Raw genomic sequence first — 19,456 nt, 5'->3', positions numbered from 1 at the left:
ATATTAGCAACATTAAGTACTTGGAACATGTAAAATCCTTTTGGAAATATTTTAAGCAGCTAATCCCAAGACATTCATCATTGAAATATGACTTAGCTTATGTAATGATGTTCTATCATTTCTATAGAATATGGAAAATAAGGGACGCCTGGGTGGTTCAGTGGGTTAAAGCCTCTGCCTTTGGCTCAGGTCATGATCTCAGCATCTTGGCATAGAGCCCTGCATCAGGCTCTCTGCTCAGCAGGGAGTCTGCTTCCCCCTCTCTCTCTGCCTGCCTCTCTGGCTACCTGTGATCTCTGTCAAATAAATGAACAAACTCTTAAAAAAAAAAAAGAATATGGAATATGAAACAATCTATTTTCTGATGATATCAACACACACACAGATATGTGTGTGATGTCTGATGATCTCAAGATAAAAAAGAGCAAAGAGTGTAAGTCCTCTAGATATACAATTTGTTGGACTCAACTCTCCAACCAGAGAGCTAAGGCATAGAATTTTTCTTAGCAGTTCATGTGCTATGGGAGAGAATTTAGTTTTCCTCTCTAGAATTAAGAGCCTGTAGAAAATCAAGCTGACCGAATAATAGCTTCTAAGCTTGGACAATGAGGACCCAGGAATTGAATTCAGTGAAGTGGGTGCTATATGAAATTGCATATATGTGTGCAGTCACGTGCATATGCGTGCACACACACACACACACACACACACACACACATACAAAAGATAAAAGAGGGCAGAGATAGGTTCATAGCTTTCAGGAAATTCTCAAGGAGTTGATAATCAAAAAAGGCCTTGCCCTCCCAGATTTAGAATTGGACAGATTGTTTTCCAAGCAGGACTCAGCAGTAAGATTATATACATGTATTTGATACTGTAGCTTTCACCCCTTAATTAGAGAACTTACTCAAAACACTAGCAGTTTTTCTAAATGTCTACTGTATAAATGATAGAAATGCTGCTGTCCACCAGAGAAATGCAAATTTTGCCCAAGTAAAGGTCTTCATGGCTCACATCCAAGCTCCTAGGACTTCGACATTTTCAGTGGGGTTGTCAAGGAGGTGGGACTGGTAGATATTCAAAAGCTAATGGGTACTTTTGTGCTTGAGTCAGAAGTATATATTTGTGGCTGGAGCATAGTATAGTTAAAAGTTCTTATGTTCCCTTCCTCAGGAATTGAGAGAATCTGTCTACCATACTGGCCAAATTCCAGCTGGATAATTACATTCCACTTTCTTACCGTGGCTCTATTTTCTGTTTTATTAGAGATTCCTCACTGTCTCACCCAAACATCTATGCAGTTATTTGCCCCGCATAGAATATCTGTGGCTTTTCAGTCCTAAGGAAGTCATGCTACAGTGGCCAGTCAATTATTGTGGTCAGTGTAGCTTAAAATTTTTGACATATCTGGGAGGTTTATGATGTAATATTTAACTGCCTTTAGTATGTCCAGAGACAATAGAGAATAAATATATATTATGAATGCAGATGGTTTGGAAATTTGAAATAACACGCGGATCTTTCAGAGTTCATATAGTCCACGTGTGAAGTCTCTGTTTGACCCAACTTCAGTCAGAATTGAGTCCCTGTCAGAGTGCTCCCAGCGGCATGCCTGAGACCTGGCACCTAGCTGACACTTACGTGGCACACAGTCGATGTACACTGAAGGAGCAAACGACGGAGGGAAGGAGAGAAGAGGTTTCTTCGTGGCCACATTCTGTATTACATTTCTTGGAGCATTGAACTCCTTAAAACATCAGGAAGAAATCCGGACGGGCCATCCTCAAACACCACCCAGTATAAGTCTTCAGGATGACTTCAGGAAAGGTCTAAAGTCAACTTCTCAAGCTTTCAGGGGGAATTCTTTCATTCTTAACTCCCTAGTTTTTTTTTTTTTCTTTTCATTTTATTTATTTTTTCAGCGTAACAGTATTCACTCTTTTTGCACAACACCCAGTGCTCCATGCAAAACGTGCCCTCCCTATTACCCACCACCTGTTCCCCCAACCTCCCACCCCTGACCCTTCAAAACCCTCAGGTTGTTTTTCAGAGTCCATAGTCTCTTATGGTTCGCCTCCCCTTCCAAAAATTTTTTTTTTTTTTTAATAAACATACCCCTGGGCTTAACTCCCTAGTTTTTGCCAAGACCTTGGAAGACTCAGCATTTCAGCTCAGCCCAAATAACACTTCCTTTTTCTCACTCTCCCTCCCTCCTTCTGTCTCTCACAGGCTCTCTCTGTTGCGGTCCCTCAATCTCTCTCTCTTTCTCTCTCACTCTCACACACATACACAATAATTTATGAATCATTCATTCAAAAACCACGGGGCGCCTGGGTGGCTCAGTCGTTAGGCATCTGCGTTCGTTCGGCTCGGATCATGGTCCCAGAGTCCTGGGTTCGAGCCCCGCATTGGGCTCCCTGCTCCATTGAGAGCCTGCTTTTCCCTCTCCTACTCCCCTAGCTTGTGTTCCCTCTCTTGCTGTGTCTCTCTCTGTCAGATAAATAAAATCTTTAAAACACAAAACAAAACAAAAACCTAGTGACACAACTATAAGACTTGCCTCTCTGCTTTTGCTAGATTTGATAGTATTTATTCCCTGCATCGTTCATTCAGGCACCATATGCTCTGCCCTACGTGGTGTCCTTTTCACATGTCTAGGTTTTTGCCTCTCCAAAACCCTGCTGATTAAAGTGTCTATGATGGTTAGTAACCCCTACAAGTACCCAGAAAGTTATTAACATGTAATTGATGATTACTTTCTACCTTAATGAATTTCATGGGGAGAATTTCATGGTGTTTAAGGTATACATTAATTACGTTCAAGGCCCTGTCTCTTCCTTTCATTTAATAACTCTTTGTGAGTCAGTTGATGTAAGCTGAGGACTAGGTCAGAAAAATGAAGAAACGGCTAAGATATCATTACTGCTCTAAAAAGGGATACAGACTTCTGGGGAGAGAGATGTAAACAGTTGGATTTGATAAAAAGAAGCGCGATAGATATGCTTCATTGGAGCGGTGTGTCCAGGATACACCAGGACAACCATGTCCTGCAGAGAACATTTGGCAATAGCCGGAGACCTTTTGGTTGTCACAACTGGGGAGGGCTACTGGCATCTATCCGGTAAAGGCTGGGGATGCTTCTACACTGCACGGGACACACCCCGCAACAAAGTATAATCCAGCGCCAGATGTCATTAGTGATGAATCACAAAATCCCACACTAGAGAAAGCATTGTGGAGGCAGAGAGGGAAAAGAAAGTCAGTTGGCAGAATGGGAGCGTACTGTTCCAAAGATGGAGGGGGAGAATATAGGTATGCATTTAAGCTTTCAAAGGCAGTGACCCTTTTTGAAAAATGTATTAGAAAATGATAACAATGTTTGTCTCTAGAATACAGAACAGAGGCCCCCAGATGAGAGAGGAGATTTTGTTTCCTCTGTCACTGTGCACTGTTTGGGATTTTTTCTTTTGCACGTTTTACTTCTTCAATTAAAATTTTTACTTGAAAACGGGGTAAAAACTTTAAAAAATCGCATTCTTAGTAGAATTGGTAAATTCAAAAGAACCCGGGGAATAGTTCAGTACTACTGTGACAATACTCATTCTTAAATTATGCAAGAAATCTCTTTTTTTTAATGCAGTGAAATCTTATCTTTCTTTAAAAATAGCAACTATGAGTTAGCAGTGGAAAAACAACCCTGTTCCACATTTTCTTGCTTCTGGAAAAATGGAGTGACTCGAGCGTCCTTTGCTAAGACCTCTTGAATCCACTCTTTCATTCTCTATCCCATGGCATCCACCTTTATTTCAGACTCTCATTACTGCTGCCCCAGACGATTTAATAGCCTCCTAAACGGTTTCCAATCTCTTTTCCATCTAATCTTTCTTCTCTACCACTGCCAGGATTGATCACCTTAAAACCCACTCTCAGATCATCCCAGTTCCCATTCAAAGCCTCCCTTCACTCTGCTTTGCACTGCCCATGGCTCAGCAGGGCATTCAAACTTCAGCTCCCTCCAGCCTTAATTCTGGCTGAATCCTTGCACACAACTTTTGCTGCACCTCACGCATCCCCAGGGCCCCAGCTTTATAAAATCTCTCCCTCCCAAAATATCTCCTGAACGGATCTTCGGCACAAATATCCCCATCTTCATCAAGCCACGTGATTACACCAACCAGAAGTGATAACTCCTGTGTAAATTCTACAGCGTTCTATCCTTTTTTTGATGCTGCATATCACATCTGATCTCATATTATCATTATTGATGCATCGGATATCTTCTGCCAGAGTTTAAACCTCTCCAGGATTGATCCAGGATTGTTCAGGAAGAACATGATTTTGTGCTTTTTGCCCAGTACTCGCTGAATGAAGAAATGAGTAAGATGAGATGCTCTGTATTTATTGTGCTTATTTTTCGTCATCTCAACTTGATGTCCATGGCCTTCGACGCTAAATTCCGTTAACATAAAACATAGTAAAGACTCATACAATAAACATGGAATCTAGAGAGTGCTGAGAATCATTTTCTTCTCAGGCGCAATTTAAAATGCTCATCTAGTGGCAGCGAGGATCCTGCTATAGAGTAGGGCTATTTTTGTAATGGAAATGAATGACTGTCAGCATTTGGATTAATAGATAATCCTCTTGGAATGTGGAAGGGGAAGGGGAAAGAGAGTACTAAATCCTTCAGCACAAAGTACGAGCTTTAATAAAGCAGCCAATAAAATAAAGGAATTAAGAAGACATAGCAAAAACCACATTCAGGTCAGACTCAAGTGCTTAGATTTACACTGGACTGACTCTTCCATCCTGCCCTTGTTTGTTCTGCTTCTCCTTGCACCTGTAAGGCAGAGGACTGCCTTTCTCTTTCAGAGCTGTACCTCCACTTCCTTTCTCCCCTGGACTGTTGCCACAGATAGCAAACTTGATGTTCCTGCCCCTAGCTGTTTGCCCTTCTGATCCACGCTTTACAGCTCCTGGCACAGGTATCTTCTAAAATCAAAGTAGAGGTGCCCTGTTACTCTGGATGAAGCCCAGGCTTTCCAGCCTCAGAGTCCAAGCTCTTTTTTTTTTTTTTTTTAACTTATTTGACAGACAGAAATCACAACTAGGCAGAGAGGCAGGCAGAGAGAGAGGAGGAAGCAGGCTCCCTGCGGAGCAGAGCCCGATCCGATCCGGGGCTCCATGCGGGGCTCGATCCCAGGACCCTGGGATCATGACCTGAGCCAAAGGCAGAGGCTTTAACCCACTGAGCCACCCAGGCCCCCAGAGTCCAAGCTCTTAAAGTCAGGTGCACCCCTGCCACTCTCCACCTCCTTATGATGTAACTAGGCTTCAACTGGACCTTCGACTCATCGCTGCTGCTTGTCTCACTTCACAAGTACAATCCTCATTGGGGATGCCCTTGCCTGATTGTCTGACTTTCCTTTTTCTACTTATCCTTCAAGAACCAGCCCAAATGACACCACCTCTGAGAAGCTTTCCCTGATATCTCTCCCTTCCAAATGGTTTACTTTCCTTCCTCTGGACTGCCATAGCACAAAGTGCTATCACAGGTTCTACCTTTTCCTTAGATGGCTTGTTCACCTACCTGTCTCTGATGTCAGAGCTCTTCAGAAGCGAGGGCTGTGTCACACATAAATGACTCTCTGTCTTCAGAGCCCAGCATGGTGTGGAGAACTGGACAGATGCTGGGTGGGTGCGTGCTGTTAGGAGGTGGTGCTGAGCCTGCCTTGCTCCAAGTATGGAGGCTTCTCTCAGACCTCTGGCCCTTCCCACTCTCCTCAATCCAGCCACACAGGTTTTCTTCTGGGTCCTTGAACACAGCTGGCTTGTAACTGCCTCTAAACTAGCTTTTCCCTCTGCTGGAAACTACCTTCAGGTGTTCCTGTGGAAGGCTCCTTTGTATTCCTTAGGTCTCAGCCAAATTGACCATCTCAGATCCGCCTTCCCCAACACGTCAAGTCAAGTCGCTCACCACCTGCCCTCATCCTCTTGGGAATATCATCTCATCTTGCTTTTTAGTAACACTTAACCAGACCCTAAAATTGTGGCCATTTCTCGATTTGCTTTTTTATTGTCACTGTTACTTAATTTTTGCTTTCCTCCTCTTAGGAAGGAACTGTTTCTTTTTTTTTCCTTTTTAAAGATTTTATTTATTTACTTGACAGAGATCACAAGTAGGCAGAGAGGCAGGCAGAGAGAGAGGGAAACAGACTCCCTGCTGAGCAGAGTCTGATGCGGGATTCAATCCCAGGACCCTGAGATCATGACCTGAGCTGAAGGCAGAGGCTTAACCCACTGAGCCACCCAGGCGCCCAGGAAGGAACTGTTTGATTCACCATAGTAAATCCAGTGAATCAACAATGTCTGGCACATTGGAGGTGCTTAGTACCTGAATGAATGAATGAATGAATGTTTCGCTACTATCACAACATTTCTTCAAAGAAAGAAACAAACAGGATTCCTACCATGAAAAAGCTCAAATTCTACAAAACCTTTTGAAAGTTCATGGGTGGGGCTGACGCTAAAAATATTTTGCAACTCAAGTACAGAGACGCTTTTGGTATTCTCGGGCTCTGTTATGGAACTCTCTTCATTTTGTTATTTTAAGCATGTCCTTGGTGACGCAGACATCATTTCAATTGTCTGTGTTTCGGAACAGAGCCACAGAGGCAGCGGGGGCACACACTCCTATGACGGCTGCCCTGCCAGCGTTATGTTAATCAGAGATCCTTGGAGCTTTTAGCGCCCTGCACAATATCTCATACCAACAGAGTGCTTCATAAATATTTGCTCAGTGACTGAATGAATGGCTTAGAGTTTTGCCCTGCTTTCTTTAGAAGAGCTTGAATTGTTGCCCAGCTCTTCTCTGGGAAACCTAGGGTTTGCTGGCCCCATTCCCATGATATCCTTTCTGAAGAGCCCTGCTCCTCGCTGCCCAGAGGAAAGTAGGACCAGTTATTTGGCAGCAGTATCTGCTGCGGCCAGAAAGGGAAGACTGCTTGGGGCCAGGGCATGGAATTATTTATTTATTTGTTTATTTATTTATTTGTTTGTTCATTGCGTGTAGCTTTGTCTTTGATTTATCTTCTTTTTTAGAGAACAATGAACTTTCTCTAATCGATAAGACGGGCTCATCAGTGTAAATCTTCTTCATTCCCCTCCCATCCTGGTTCATCAAACATCTGAGTGCCTACCTGGTACCTGGCAGGGTGCACAGAATTTCAGGGAGGAGAGAAATTGGATGGGCAAGGTCCAGGCTCTTATGAAATAGGTGAATGACCCTGCAGGAATGATGGCCTTGATTGACACATAATTCCATCAGGATGAGCAATGTTGTGGGACAAGTACAGGAAAGTTCTGTGTGACATGACGGGGCGGCAGCAGACCCGTTCTTGTTTAAACCACTTCCAGCTTATATTTGACTGTGACTGCTTGAAGTTTGTCCCAAGAGAGGAGAGTTTCATTTTCTTTTTTTCCCCTCAGGATTTGTGATGTGATTTGTTGTCACATTCCCCCCTGCTGGAATATCTAAAGGGGTAGTGGTTTTCTCCAACTTACGAGTCCTGAGGTCTTACTTAAATCTGCAGATATTTGCTGTCCACTGTGTAGCAGCTAATCACCCTGGGGAGCGGGAACATGGGATTCAATCTTTATTTTGCTGTCTTTGAAATATAGATGATGCCACTGGTCTGTTGGGTCCCATTCCCTTCGTTCTTCTACTTGATTGCATTTTTGAGATTTTAGCCTGTGTGTGGTCTTTGTATTCTTTTCCTCCCCAGTGCTGTTGTCCATCCATTTTCCTAAGGCATCTACTTTGGATTAGTGTCATATGTTTTATTTATTACAAGAATTACCCATATAGCCATACTTGTAAGCGAAATTGTGGTCATGGTGCCCGTAGAGGGACAACATCCAAAGTCTTAAGCTAGGAAATAGCTAGTCTCTTTCATTCAACAATTACTAAATTCCTGTTCATGCTAGGTTAAATACTGGAAACTGACACGTTTACAGGAAACTCTTTCCTTAGGTTAGTTCAGTTATTAGGCCTACCAAGTGCCAGAAGCCAGGGACACGAAGGGCAGTGACACAAGCCTTGCCTTCGGGAATTAGACAGTCCAGGAAGAGAGAGATATGGATGCAAGTAGGATATATCATAAAGGCTGTATGAGAACCAGAGCCTGGATTCAGTAGGGAAGAGTGGTCTGTTCTACCCGAGTGGAGAACAGCGATCAGAAGAGAACAGAAAAGACCTGCTAGGGCTGGAAGCTGAGCCTCAGAAGCAGATTAGGTGTGTGACTGTACTGGGTTGAGGGAGGTTTTTTGTTTTTTTTCTTTAAAAAAAATTTTTAAGGGGCGCCTGGGTGGCTCAGTGGGTTAGGCCTCTGCCTTTGTCTCAGATCATGATCTCAGGGTCCTGGGATCAAGCCCCGCATCCGGCATTTTGCTCGGCAGGGAGCCTGCTTCCCTTCCTCTCTCTCTGCCTGCCTCTCACCTACTTGTGATCTCTGTCTGTCAAGTAAATAGATAAAATCTTCAAAAAAAAAAAAAAGTTTCCTACTATAAAAAAAATTTTTTTTTAATTATTTATTTGACAGACAGAGATCATAAGTAGGCAGAGAGGCAGGCGGGGGGTGGGGGAAGCAGTCAACCTGCTGAGCAGAGAGCCCAATGCAGGGCTGGATCCCAGGACCCCGGGATCATGACCTGAGCCAAAGGTAGAGACTTTAACCCGCTGAGCTACCCAGGCTCCCTGGTTTGAAGGAGTTTGTGGGGAAGCAAAGACAGAGAAGGGAGGGAATATGTTCAGGGGGTCACAGTTCAAATAACCTGGAGCCCAGTGGGTGGAGTGAAGCATGCTACATGAGCGACGCAGAGGAGCCTCACGGAGACCCTCACATTGCACCCTAGATCTGCTGTACGTGTACGCAGTACACGGAAGGCAAGGTGGGAGGCAGAGCCAGTGCAAGAGGGGAGACAGGGCTTTAAGTAGGGTTGTAGGGGCACAAACTGGCTTGGGTATGATGAGATCATCCCAGAGGAAGGCTTGATATGAAATGGAGGCACTTAGAGCCATTCTCAACTGCTGTGCCATTACACACTGTGATGTCCCTTGGAAACTCATTTTAAAAAAGTATTTCCATATGTTGCTGGGTTTAACTTCCTGATTAAAAGACAAAAGAAAACAAAACAAACTTTTATCTCTATGTTAATAGGTGAGCTTGGCCTATGATTTTATTGGCCTTTTATTAGACTGTCCTGGTTCAATTTTAATATGGTAAGACTATCCATAGATGACTTAGATTGCTTTTATTCTCTTTCTAGAATGGAAAATGGATTTGTAATAGAAAATCCTATCTTTTCCTTGAGGGATTGGTTAAATTGCCTAGAAAACCATCTAGGCTTAGATTTTTTTTTCTTTTTTTTTTTTTAAGCAGGGTATGGTGGGAGGACCAGAAGGATAGAGAGATAGAGAGAGAGAATCCCAAGCAGGCTCCAGGCCTGGTGCAGAGTCCAATGCAGGGCTCAATCTCACAACCATGAGATCATGACCTGAGCTGAAATCTAAAGTCAGATGCTTAAACCACTAAGTCACCCAGGTGCCCATAGGCTCACATTCTTTAATTTTGAGGAAGGAGGAAGTTTTCACCTACTCTTTCAACTACTTTAATGGTTACTGGATTATTCAGATAGTCTATTTTTTTCTTCATCCAGTTTTATCATTTGTACATTTCTATAAAATTGTCTGGTTGATTACAAATCTCTTTATTTTCAAAATTATGTGCATAAAGAAGCACAAGAATCTTTTGGGGAGATGGAAATATTCTGTATCTTATTTGTGGAGGTGGGTTCACAGATATGTCAAAACTTATGAGGGACACCTGGCGGCTCAGTTGGTTAAGCATCAGCCTTGGGCTCAGGTCATGATCTCAAGGTCCTGGGGTTGAGCCCCACATCAGGCTCCCTGCTCGGCAGAGAGCCTGTCTCTCCCTCACCCTCTGCCTGCTGCTTCCCCTGCTTGTGCTCTCTCTTGGTCAAGTAAATTAATACAATCTTTAAAAAAACAAAACAAAACAAAAACTTACCAAACTGTGGTGTGGTCTGTAAAATATATTTTTGTTTTCCTGTATTGTAATCATTGTATTGTAAATACATGCAGTTCATAGTAAATAGGTTATACCTCATACGCTGATTCACGTTTGTTTGCAGGAAATTATACAAAGTATTTTTTGTGATTTTAAAAAATTCTCTCTGTATCTTTAGACATGTTCTCTTTTGTCTTAATATTGTTTATTTAGGTAATCTCTCTTCTTTGTGAATCTTGTTGAAGGTCTGTCCATTTCATGTTCTTTTAAATAACCAGCTCTGTGGGAAGAACCCTCAGCATCCATGTCTTTTTGATCTATCTGCCATGGTGCCTGGCACCTCCTACCCATCCTCTCACTATTTTGTAGGGGTAAATGAGGGCATATAAGAGGTTAGATGCCTGGAGGAAGAGGGTACATTTGTAGTAGAAGCCAGTGTTGAAGGGATGAGATTCCTTCTTTCGAGGTGTCCAGTGCAGTCAACAGATCAGGCTCAGGAGCTGAGAGGCAGCTTCCTCTGAGCAATGATACGTGGCTAAAGTATCATTTGGCATCTTTGAGAACTCTCCTCAGAATATTTAAAGAGGGCTTAGCTGGCAGTGTGGACACTCATTACCCTTTAGGAACTACATTCTGTCACTTTTGTGTCGGGGTCATAATACTGGCTCTTGGTGCATGACCCTAACTTCACTGGCCCACTGAACAAAATGGTAGCAGAATCTGAAAATAATCTAGCATCGGTTAACTACTAAATGGTTCATATATTTGACTGTCTTGGAATTCGTGTATTTGTTTTGCCAGCTGAATGTATCTGACTAGTTACTTAATGCAGTTTACATTGTTCTTTTTATTGGAAGGAAAAAAAAAAACAGTCTTCTGGATTTGAGGGAGCTAATTATACTTAATTGTTTAATGTCAAAACTCTATTGCTCTTTATTTTTCTTCTAGTCATCAAGTGCCTTCTAGAAGAAACTATAATATGTGAGACAGACTATTTCAAAATGCAAGCTTATATCTTAATACTGAATATAAGCTGAGGAAGTAATATCCCTATTAAAAGTATATCCAGAGTTGCCACTCAGTTGTCTTGGGGTTTATTCAAATTAAGCAGGAGCCATGCAACAGATGTATCAAGAACGCTGTTGAGCTTTATACTGTCAGTATAAGATAATTATGTGTTTTTGAAAACTTGAAAGTGTATGTTGTGGGTAGGACTGGGTTATTGAAAAAGTCTTACTTTGTAACCTAATGGGAAATGTACTGTGCTTTTACTGAATAGTGCATCAGCAACAAGGTTATCTTAAATTTGAATTCTACCTCCTAGAATGGAAAAAGGGGGTTGGGGGGGCAGAAACTTGAATAATCTTGTATCTTGCTTCCTTGTGCTATTTTTCTTTTTATGTTCTGAACTATGTTTTGTTCATTTTGTTTCAATCTTGAGGACAAAAGTTGGAAACCCAACAACCTATTGCTTAGTTTGCTGGAGTTACCATAACAAAGTCCCCAGACTGGGGGGCTTGAACAACTGATGCTTGTTTTCTCAAGCTTCTGGGGACTGGAAATCCGAGATCAAGGTGTCCTCAGGCTTGGAATCTTCTAGACCTCTCCCCTTGGCTTGTAGATGTCTGTCTTCTCAGAGTATATTCTTCAGATAAATAGGACCAACAGGATGTGTGTGTCTGTGTGTGTGTGTTTATAGAGAGAGATATATCTATCTATATAGAGAAACAGACAGACAGACTGAGAGACTGGGATTTACTTTAAGGAACTGGCTTGCACACTTGTGGTGACTTCAGAAATTTAAAATCTGCAGGGTGGGCTGGCAAGCTGGAGATTGAGGGAAGAGCCCAAAATCAGTCAAATGGAACAATTCCTTTTTGCTTAGAGGTCAGTCTTTGTTCTAAAGCCTGGAGTTGGGGGCATGTCTAAATACAGTCATATTCTGGGGCACCTTCTGGAGTGGCTTAGGTGCTTAAGCAGCTGCCTTCAGCTCAGGTTACGATCCCAGGGTCTAGATTAAGCCCGGTCTTGTGCTCCCTGCTCAGCAGGGAACCTGCTTCTCCCTCTTTTTCTGCCACTCCCCCTGCTTGTACTCTCTCTCCCTCTGTCAAATAAATAAATAAAATCTCTTTAAAAAGTAAAAAAATAAAGCCTTCAGGTGATTGGTTAAGGCCCCCCACATCACAAGGGCAATCTGCTTTACTTGAAGTCCACCAATTTAAATGTTAATCTCATCCAAAATTTTTTTTTTTTTGCAGAAAACATCCAAAGTGATAGTTTGGCCAAATATATGGGTACAGAAATCCTGTCCCAGGCAGGTTGATGCATAAAACTAGCCATCAGGCATGGTCTTCCTTCTCTATCGTTGTGTGTCCGAATTTCCTGTTCTCATTAAGGACATCAGTCATATTGGATTAGGGCCTGCCCTAATGACCTCATTTTAACCTAAGACTCTATCTCTAAATACAGTCAAATTCTGGGGTGCCTGGGTGGCTCAGCCATTTAGCACCTCCCTTCAGCTCAGGGCATGATCCCAGCGTCCTGGGGTCGAGTCCCGCATCAGGCTCCCTGCTTGGTGGGAAGCCTACTTCTCCCTCTCTCACTCCCCCTGTTTGTGTCCCCTCTCTTGCTGTGTCTCTCTCAAATAAATAAATGAAATCTTAAATACATACATACATACATACAGTCATATTCTGAAGTCTTGGGAGCTAGAACTTCACATGAATTTTGAGAGAACAAATTCAACCCATAACAGCCATTAATTTAAAAATAAGCATACATAGAAAGACAACTCTAAGGGAAAAAGAGCCCTCCTAACACTGAAAATGCGTCCTTTCCTCTGACTAAGATAAAACATGTTTGTGAATCCTCAGATAAGCCAATTAACTGGAATGGAAAGTAACTTTTTTCTATTCACATTTCTACAATCTAAAAGTCAATTTTGTTTTCCTTTGCCAAGGATATTTCTATTATCACAGTAATTAGAGATACAATTTTTAAAAATTTCTTACTCTGGTTATGTGTGGATTTCTACCTGTTTTCATTTTGTGCTTTAAAATTTCAGACTGGAGTGCAAATGTTTGAGATGTTTTTATCTTGAGTTATGAACTAATTTGAAGTTGCTATTAAAAACAGAGCCACATTTCTGCTTTCTCTGGCAATATAAGAAATAAACAATGGGAAAATTACCAATAAAAGTGAAGGGAAACATTAACAAGAGAATATAAAATAAGAACAAATCAGAAAACACATCTTCAAGGCTTCTCTGAAATCATAATATAATCTGACATTATCTCTTCTATTTTAAAATCAGTGCCTTAAGTCACATTTTCCAAAGCTGTTTAAATAAAGAGTAAAAGGCTCCTCTATTTCTGATACTGAAGAAATGCTTCTTTTTTCTCTCTCTCTCTCTTTTTTTTTCTTTTTCTGCAGATAACAAGGAGATTTTCCTTTCCAAAGCAATTCACAAGTCCTTCATCGAGGTTAATGAAGAAGGCTCAGAAGCTGCTGCAACCTCAGGTGCCAAGTTATAATATTCTACAATTTTCTCACTATTTTTTTGATTTGTATCTTTAAAACCATCTTGGGTGGGGGTTGGGGGTCATTTTTACAACGTAGCTAAAAAAAAAAAAACGGACTCTGCTCTTAAAAGTCAAGCTAATGCTGAATCAGCTGGAATTTTCTAAATAGGATATGAAGCGTGCACTTAACTCCAGTGCCCCAATACAGAGTAACTCCCACCTCTGATGAGAGGCAGGAGGACATTGGGAGCTCTGTAGAATAGGTTTCCCTGCTGTGCTGCCTGTTTATTGTAGACATTTTCTCGTCACCCATTTAAAGTGTAGCAGTACACTACAATTACCTTCTTGCCTAATTATTTGTGGACACTAGTTCTTTTTTTTTTTTTTTTAAGATTTTATTTATTTATTTGAGATAGAGAGAGAGAAGACAAGTGGGGGAGAGGGGCAAAAGGAGAGGGAGAAGCAGACTGCCTCCTGAGCAGGGAGCCCAACAGGGCTGGATCCCAGGACCCTGAGATCATGATCTGAGCCGAAGGCAGACATTTAACCAACTGAGTCACCCAGGCCCTCCTGGAAACTAGTTCTTAATTTTGTCAAAAGTTTTGATTTTTTAAAAACACACACATAAACAAGACATAATAATTTTAAGTAATTTTAATTGAATAATGCTGGTAAAATAATTTTAAATAAATAATTCTAAAATTTTGACCTAAATCACGTGTTCAAAGCAAAATGTTAAATGCCCTTGATTATTTTGAATGTTTTGATTTCCCCAGTTAAATGAGAATGATTTTTTCCAATGACATTTTTTCCCATTTATTTCTTTGGGTGTGTTTCAATCTCATGTTCAACTGCTGTGTTCAAATTTTAGTAGGATTTTTCCTTCCTCTGGCAAAATGGAACCTATCATTTTTTTTTAAGCTTCTGCGTAAATTTGTACACTAAAAGAATATCACCAGTTAAAACAGTGTTTTCAGGAGGAAATAGAAACACAGTAGTCTTGGGCATCAGGAAAGCCTAAAATCTTACATAATTTAATCTTGACCTTTTTCTGATAATGAATCACCCTGCAGCAAGTATGAAATGATTATCCCATAATAAGGATCTCAGGGGAATTCAGTTTCCTAGCCATAGGAAACATCATGCTTCTCTTACTGCTGTTTTTTCCCTTTAATCACTGACATTCTGGCCACTTACTAGAAGTATGTAAAAATCCCCATTTTAGACAAAAGGAAATAATGATCTGGGAATATAAAGAAACTTGGGTTTTTTGTTTGTTTGTTTGGGGTGTTTGTTAATTCTCCCTCTTTCCTTAGCTCAAAGGTCATTTTAGTAAAGCCATATATATTTATCTGAAACTGAAAATAAAAGTTTTGTAAGAGGCACAATAAATTTTTCTAGTATTTTTGGTGGATTGGAGGTAGGAGACTGTGTGTGTGTGTGTGTGTGTGTGTGTATGTGATGTGTTTAAAGATCAAGTAGAAATGTTGCCACCTTCATAATTTTTTCTCTGTCTTTAAAATTTTGTTTCCTGTAAATTGTTGCCTTTGCATTAAATGTAGATGGTGTTGGAGAAATTACTCATTAGTCTCTGCACATCCACAGACATGTAATTACTTTCTCCCTGCACTGTAGGAATGATTGCAATTAGTAGGATGGCTGTGCTGTATCCTCAAGTTATTGTCGACCATCCATTTTTCTTTCTTATCAGGAACAGGAGAACAGGTAAGTCTGTTATAAGAATGGACCTTTATCTATAAGACAAAAAGAGATAATCTTTTTTAAAAAAGAGAGCATTTTTTCCACATTACTTATCAGATCATTTCTAATGTTCAAATGATTTTTAAAAAGAATTATTTATATTTTTATTTTTAGAACACTGCTAATTGTCAGCAAGAAGGAAAGTAAATATCCACTTTTTTGTTCACACTCTGTTTTGTTCACTTCCACCCCCAATGCAGGTACAGTCTTGTTCATGGGACGAGTCATGCATCCTGAAACAATGAACACAAGTGGACATGATTTTGAGGAACTTTAAATCATTTCATATGCAAAATAGTAACTAAACGTGTTATGTTTGCAACTGGTGTATTTAAGATTTGTGTTTTACAGTATATCTTATGATAATATTTAAAAATAGTTCCAGATAAAACAACGTATGTAAATTATAAGCCAGCTTGTCAAGGAATGTTATCAGTATCATTGAGGTAATAGTCCCATGGTGTCATTGTGTCTGTTGTGCTGGTATTTAAAATAAAAGTACATATTGATCATGTGAACAACTCTGTTTTCATTTCACAAGTTGTACTATAAGGATACTTCTAGGTAAACTTTGGAAATGGTGATGTTTTGGGATATCATAAATCTTTCATAATCATGCAGAAGCAAACAGTGAAGTCAATTAGCAGTACACTACAATTACCGTAAGAAAGCAATAACAAGTCAGATGAAGACAAGCAATCCCCCCAAATTAGAATTGTCATTTCTCTGAAGATGGTACATAGTGTGGTATAAAAGAATGTAAACTGAACATCTTCTGTAGGCTCTATGATAAAACTTGATAGAAAAAAATAGGACTATGCAAACCCCTAGCTTATGGCTATAACTGATTTACTATGTCTTTAAAAATCCACTGAGCTTCAGCGACCTGATATAGATTAGAAACCTGGTATATCACCATTTTTTGGTGCTGCAAGTAAAATCCAAATTATAGCAAAGTTCCCAAGAGTCCCCAAATAAGCCATATGAGCAAATTAATAATAAAAATATGCCCTTCCATAGGTCACCAGAAAATTAATGAGAAAAATCATGCTAGTACAGATACTGTAAACTGACAGGTCAGAGGCTGAATGCTGCCCTCAGAGTTATTCTTGTTTGTCCTTGTGGAAGGTTTTTATGTGTTGAACTTGAATGTCTGTAATAAGGGTATCACAGTCCTGGTTTCTCCCACTGGTCACCTGATGGCTCTAGGACGCATTTGTGTTTGGGTCCCCTAGAGAGTATATTGAGTATTTTGCAGAATATATTCATCTTTTTTCCCAGTACAAGCAATAGTTGATTCCAGTGGGGTCACTGCCCACTTCTTAAGGGCTCCAGTGAATGACTTAGTCATCCTTTGGCTGAGATAGTGATACTCCTTGGGGCCAGAGGACGGGTGGGGGAAGGAGCTGAGGGAGAATGATTTCAGCAGGTTCCATGAACAGAACCAGGCCCATTTGGCATATTTTTGATTCTATGATTAGTAGTTGCAGAAAAAGTTTGAAACATTTTCAGAACTTAACAGAAACAATTTGCATGTGACTATCCTGTGTGTTAGGTATTTTGCTATGATTTGGAGCCATCATCAAGAACTGATATTATCACTACTTTAGTTCTGTTCAGGGGAGTGATTGCGGGAAACAAGACTTGACCCCAGACCTACTGAATTCTAAGCTCTGGGAAAAAACTTGAAAATCTATGTTAAAAACAAGTTCCCTTGGTGACCTTGTTACTTGCTAAATCTTAAATGTCACAAAAATAAAGGATATATATGGAATGCTTACTTATATAGTAGTTGTTTCAATATGGTTAATTTATAGAAAACTAAACCAATCAATAAAATATCCTAAAGTATCAGAGCTTCTTAAACTCTGTTTGTAAGGGAGTAACCTGGTGATCTTATTCAAAATGCAGATTCTTATTTAGTAGGTCTGGGGTGGGACCTGAAATTCTGCATTTCTCACAAACTCCCAGGTGTTGTGATTGCTGTTGGTACATGGACTCAGTATCAGAACTCCCCGTAACATAAGGTTTGCATGTTTGGTACTTTTGTATGTAGAAACAGAGAAGCTGTATAATACTCATACAACTTGGAGAGAATTGAGTCTACATTAAAAATGCAGTGCCCTTACACAAAGAGAGAAAAATGGTTTTATTCTAAAGTTTCTTTTTTCATGTATATACTATGGAAAATGCAGACTTCCTTTGCATATTAGAACACTTGAAATATATTCTTTAAAAATATAGAGACATTTATAGTCAATGTGCACCAAAAAAATTTATGAATACCTGAGGACACAATACTTAACACTGAATCATTTACAGTTTATGTTTTCAGAAGACTTACAGTTTTTTCATAAAGCTGAGGTTATTGTAGAACAGTGTTCCTGTTTTCATTTATAATGTACGCAGATTGGGCTGATGTTGATGCAATATTGTTATTCAGAGTTTGTGATATTCTTCGTTACCATATCACTACTAGTTAAGCGTTACATATATTGCTATATCTGTATGTCCGTCAGTCAGCTAAAGGAGTTACCTATAAGGAAGAGTAAGCATCATTAGACAATCATATGAATTTTATAACACCCCAAATGCAATTTTTACTAGCTGATATAAGATTAAACTCTATCATCCATGATGTTTACCTTAAAATACTTCAATACAATTTAGATGTCCCTTAAATTAAAATGGATTCTGCCTTGTTATTAGCATGTTTGTGGAATGCATAAAAATAGAATACTTGATAGTACCAGGTTTTTCCTATCGTTTGACTTTGTTTATAATTTCTTTAATATCTTCTGTTCTATTAAAAAGGTAACATCACATAGTTCAGTTCCATTTCCTTTAAAAAGTGTAGTTGATCACACACACACACGCACACACACACATTATACACAGCTTATGGAAATTTCTTCCTCTTTGCATATATATTTTGGGAAGAAATCAATAACAATTATATATCCTTTGCTTTTATTTTAAATCTTTCTAGCTTTCCTGAGGTATAATTGACAAAATTGTATATATATTTCAAGTGTATGATGAGATTTCAATTATATATCTATATATACAGTATGACATGATTACCAAAAATGCATCCATGATATCTTACCTTTCTGTGTGTGTGTGTGTGTGTGTGTGTGTGTGTGTGTGTATGTGTTGAGAAGATTTATTCTCTTAGCAAATTTCAAGCATACAATATAGTATTCTTAACTACAGTCACCATGCTTATTTTTTTTTAAGATTTCACATTATGAAAGAGATCATATAATCTTTGTCTTTCTTTATTTGGGTTATTTCACTCAGTCATAGTGTCCTGCAGATTCATCCATGCTGTTGCAAATGGCAGGATTTCCTTCTTTTTTATGGCTGAATAATATTCTTTTGTATATTTGTATATATATGTATATGTACATATATCACAAAGGAATATATATATTACATTTTCTTTATTCATACATCAATGGACACTTAGGTTGCTTCCATATCTTGATTATTATGAATAATGTTGCAACAAACATGGGAATAGATATTTCTTCAAGATACTAATTTTGTTTCCTTTGGAGATATTTTAGATATTAACCATTTATCATATATGTGATTTGCATGTATTTTCTCCCATTTTGTAGGTTGCCTTTTCATTTTGTTGATGATATCCTTTGCTGTGCTAAAGCTTTTTAATTTGATGTAGTTCCACATGTCATTTTTGCTTTTGCTGCCTGTGTTTTTATGGTGTCACAGCCAAAAATTTATTGCCAAGACCAATGTCAAGGAGCTCTTTTCCTGTGCTTTCTTCTGAGTACAAACATGGAGAATATGATACTCATCCCAGCCGCTTTGTTTCATGTCTGCCAACAAAGTTATTCTTGAAGAATGTTGAAGCCTTGACATGCACATAAAAATAGCTTATGGAAAAAAAAATCTGTGTCTTATGAAGACAAGGAGAGAGATTTCCACAGAAGAGTCAGTTTGTGTATTTTCTGTTAATTACTTTGGTTCAGTGTATAGGAGATGGTTTAACATTAATAAGCTAAGAGCTAACAGTGCATCCTGTTCATTCCAGCTTCTGATTTTGCTGAGACAAAGATC

The 19,456-nt window shown here is 39.6% G+C and overlaps 1 protein-coding gene across 8 annotated transcripts in view; it reads left to right on the top strand.

Annotated features, from left to right (window-relative positions):
- The window catches only part of SERPINI1 (serpin family I member 1), a 74,662-nt gene extending 56,566 nt beyond the window's left edge, over window positions 1–18,096 (top strand). For all 8 annotated transcript variants that reach the window (XM_046002142.1, XM_046002141.1, XM_046002140.1 and 5 more), the window contains 3 exons: window positions 13,521–13,607; window positions 15,245–15,334; window positions 15,571–18,096. In XM_046002142.1, coding sequence (XP_045858098.1) covers window positions 13,521–13,607; window positions 15,245–15,334; window positions 15,571–15,647 — 254 coding nt within the window. In that variant the 3' untranslated portion in view covers window positions 15,648–18,096. The remainder of the gene's footprint in view (window positions 1–13,520; window positions 13,608–15,244; window positions 15,335–15,570) is intronic.
- The last annotated feature ends 1,360 nt before the right edge of the window (window positions 18,097–19,456 follow it).

This window comes from Meles meles, chromosome 4, assembly GCF_922984935.1.
Source record: "Meles meles chromosome 4, mMelMel3.1 paternal haplotype, whole genome shotgun sequence".
Lineage (NCBI taxonomy): Eukaryota > Metazoa > Chordata > Mammalia > Carnivora > Mustelidae > Meles > Meles meles.
Note: the sequence above shows the minus strand (reverse complement) of the source record. Positions and strands in the feature narration are given on the sequence as shown.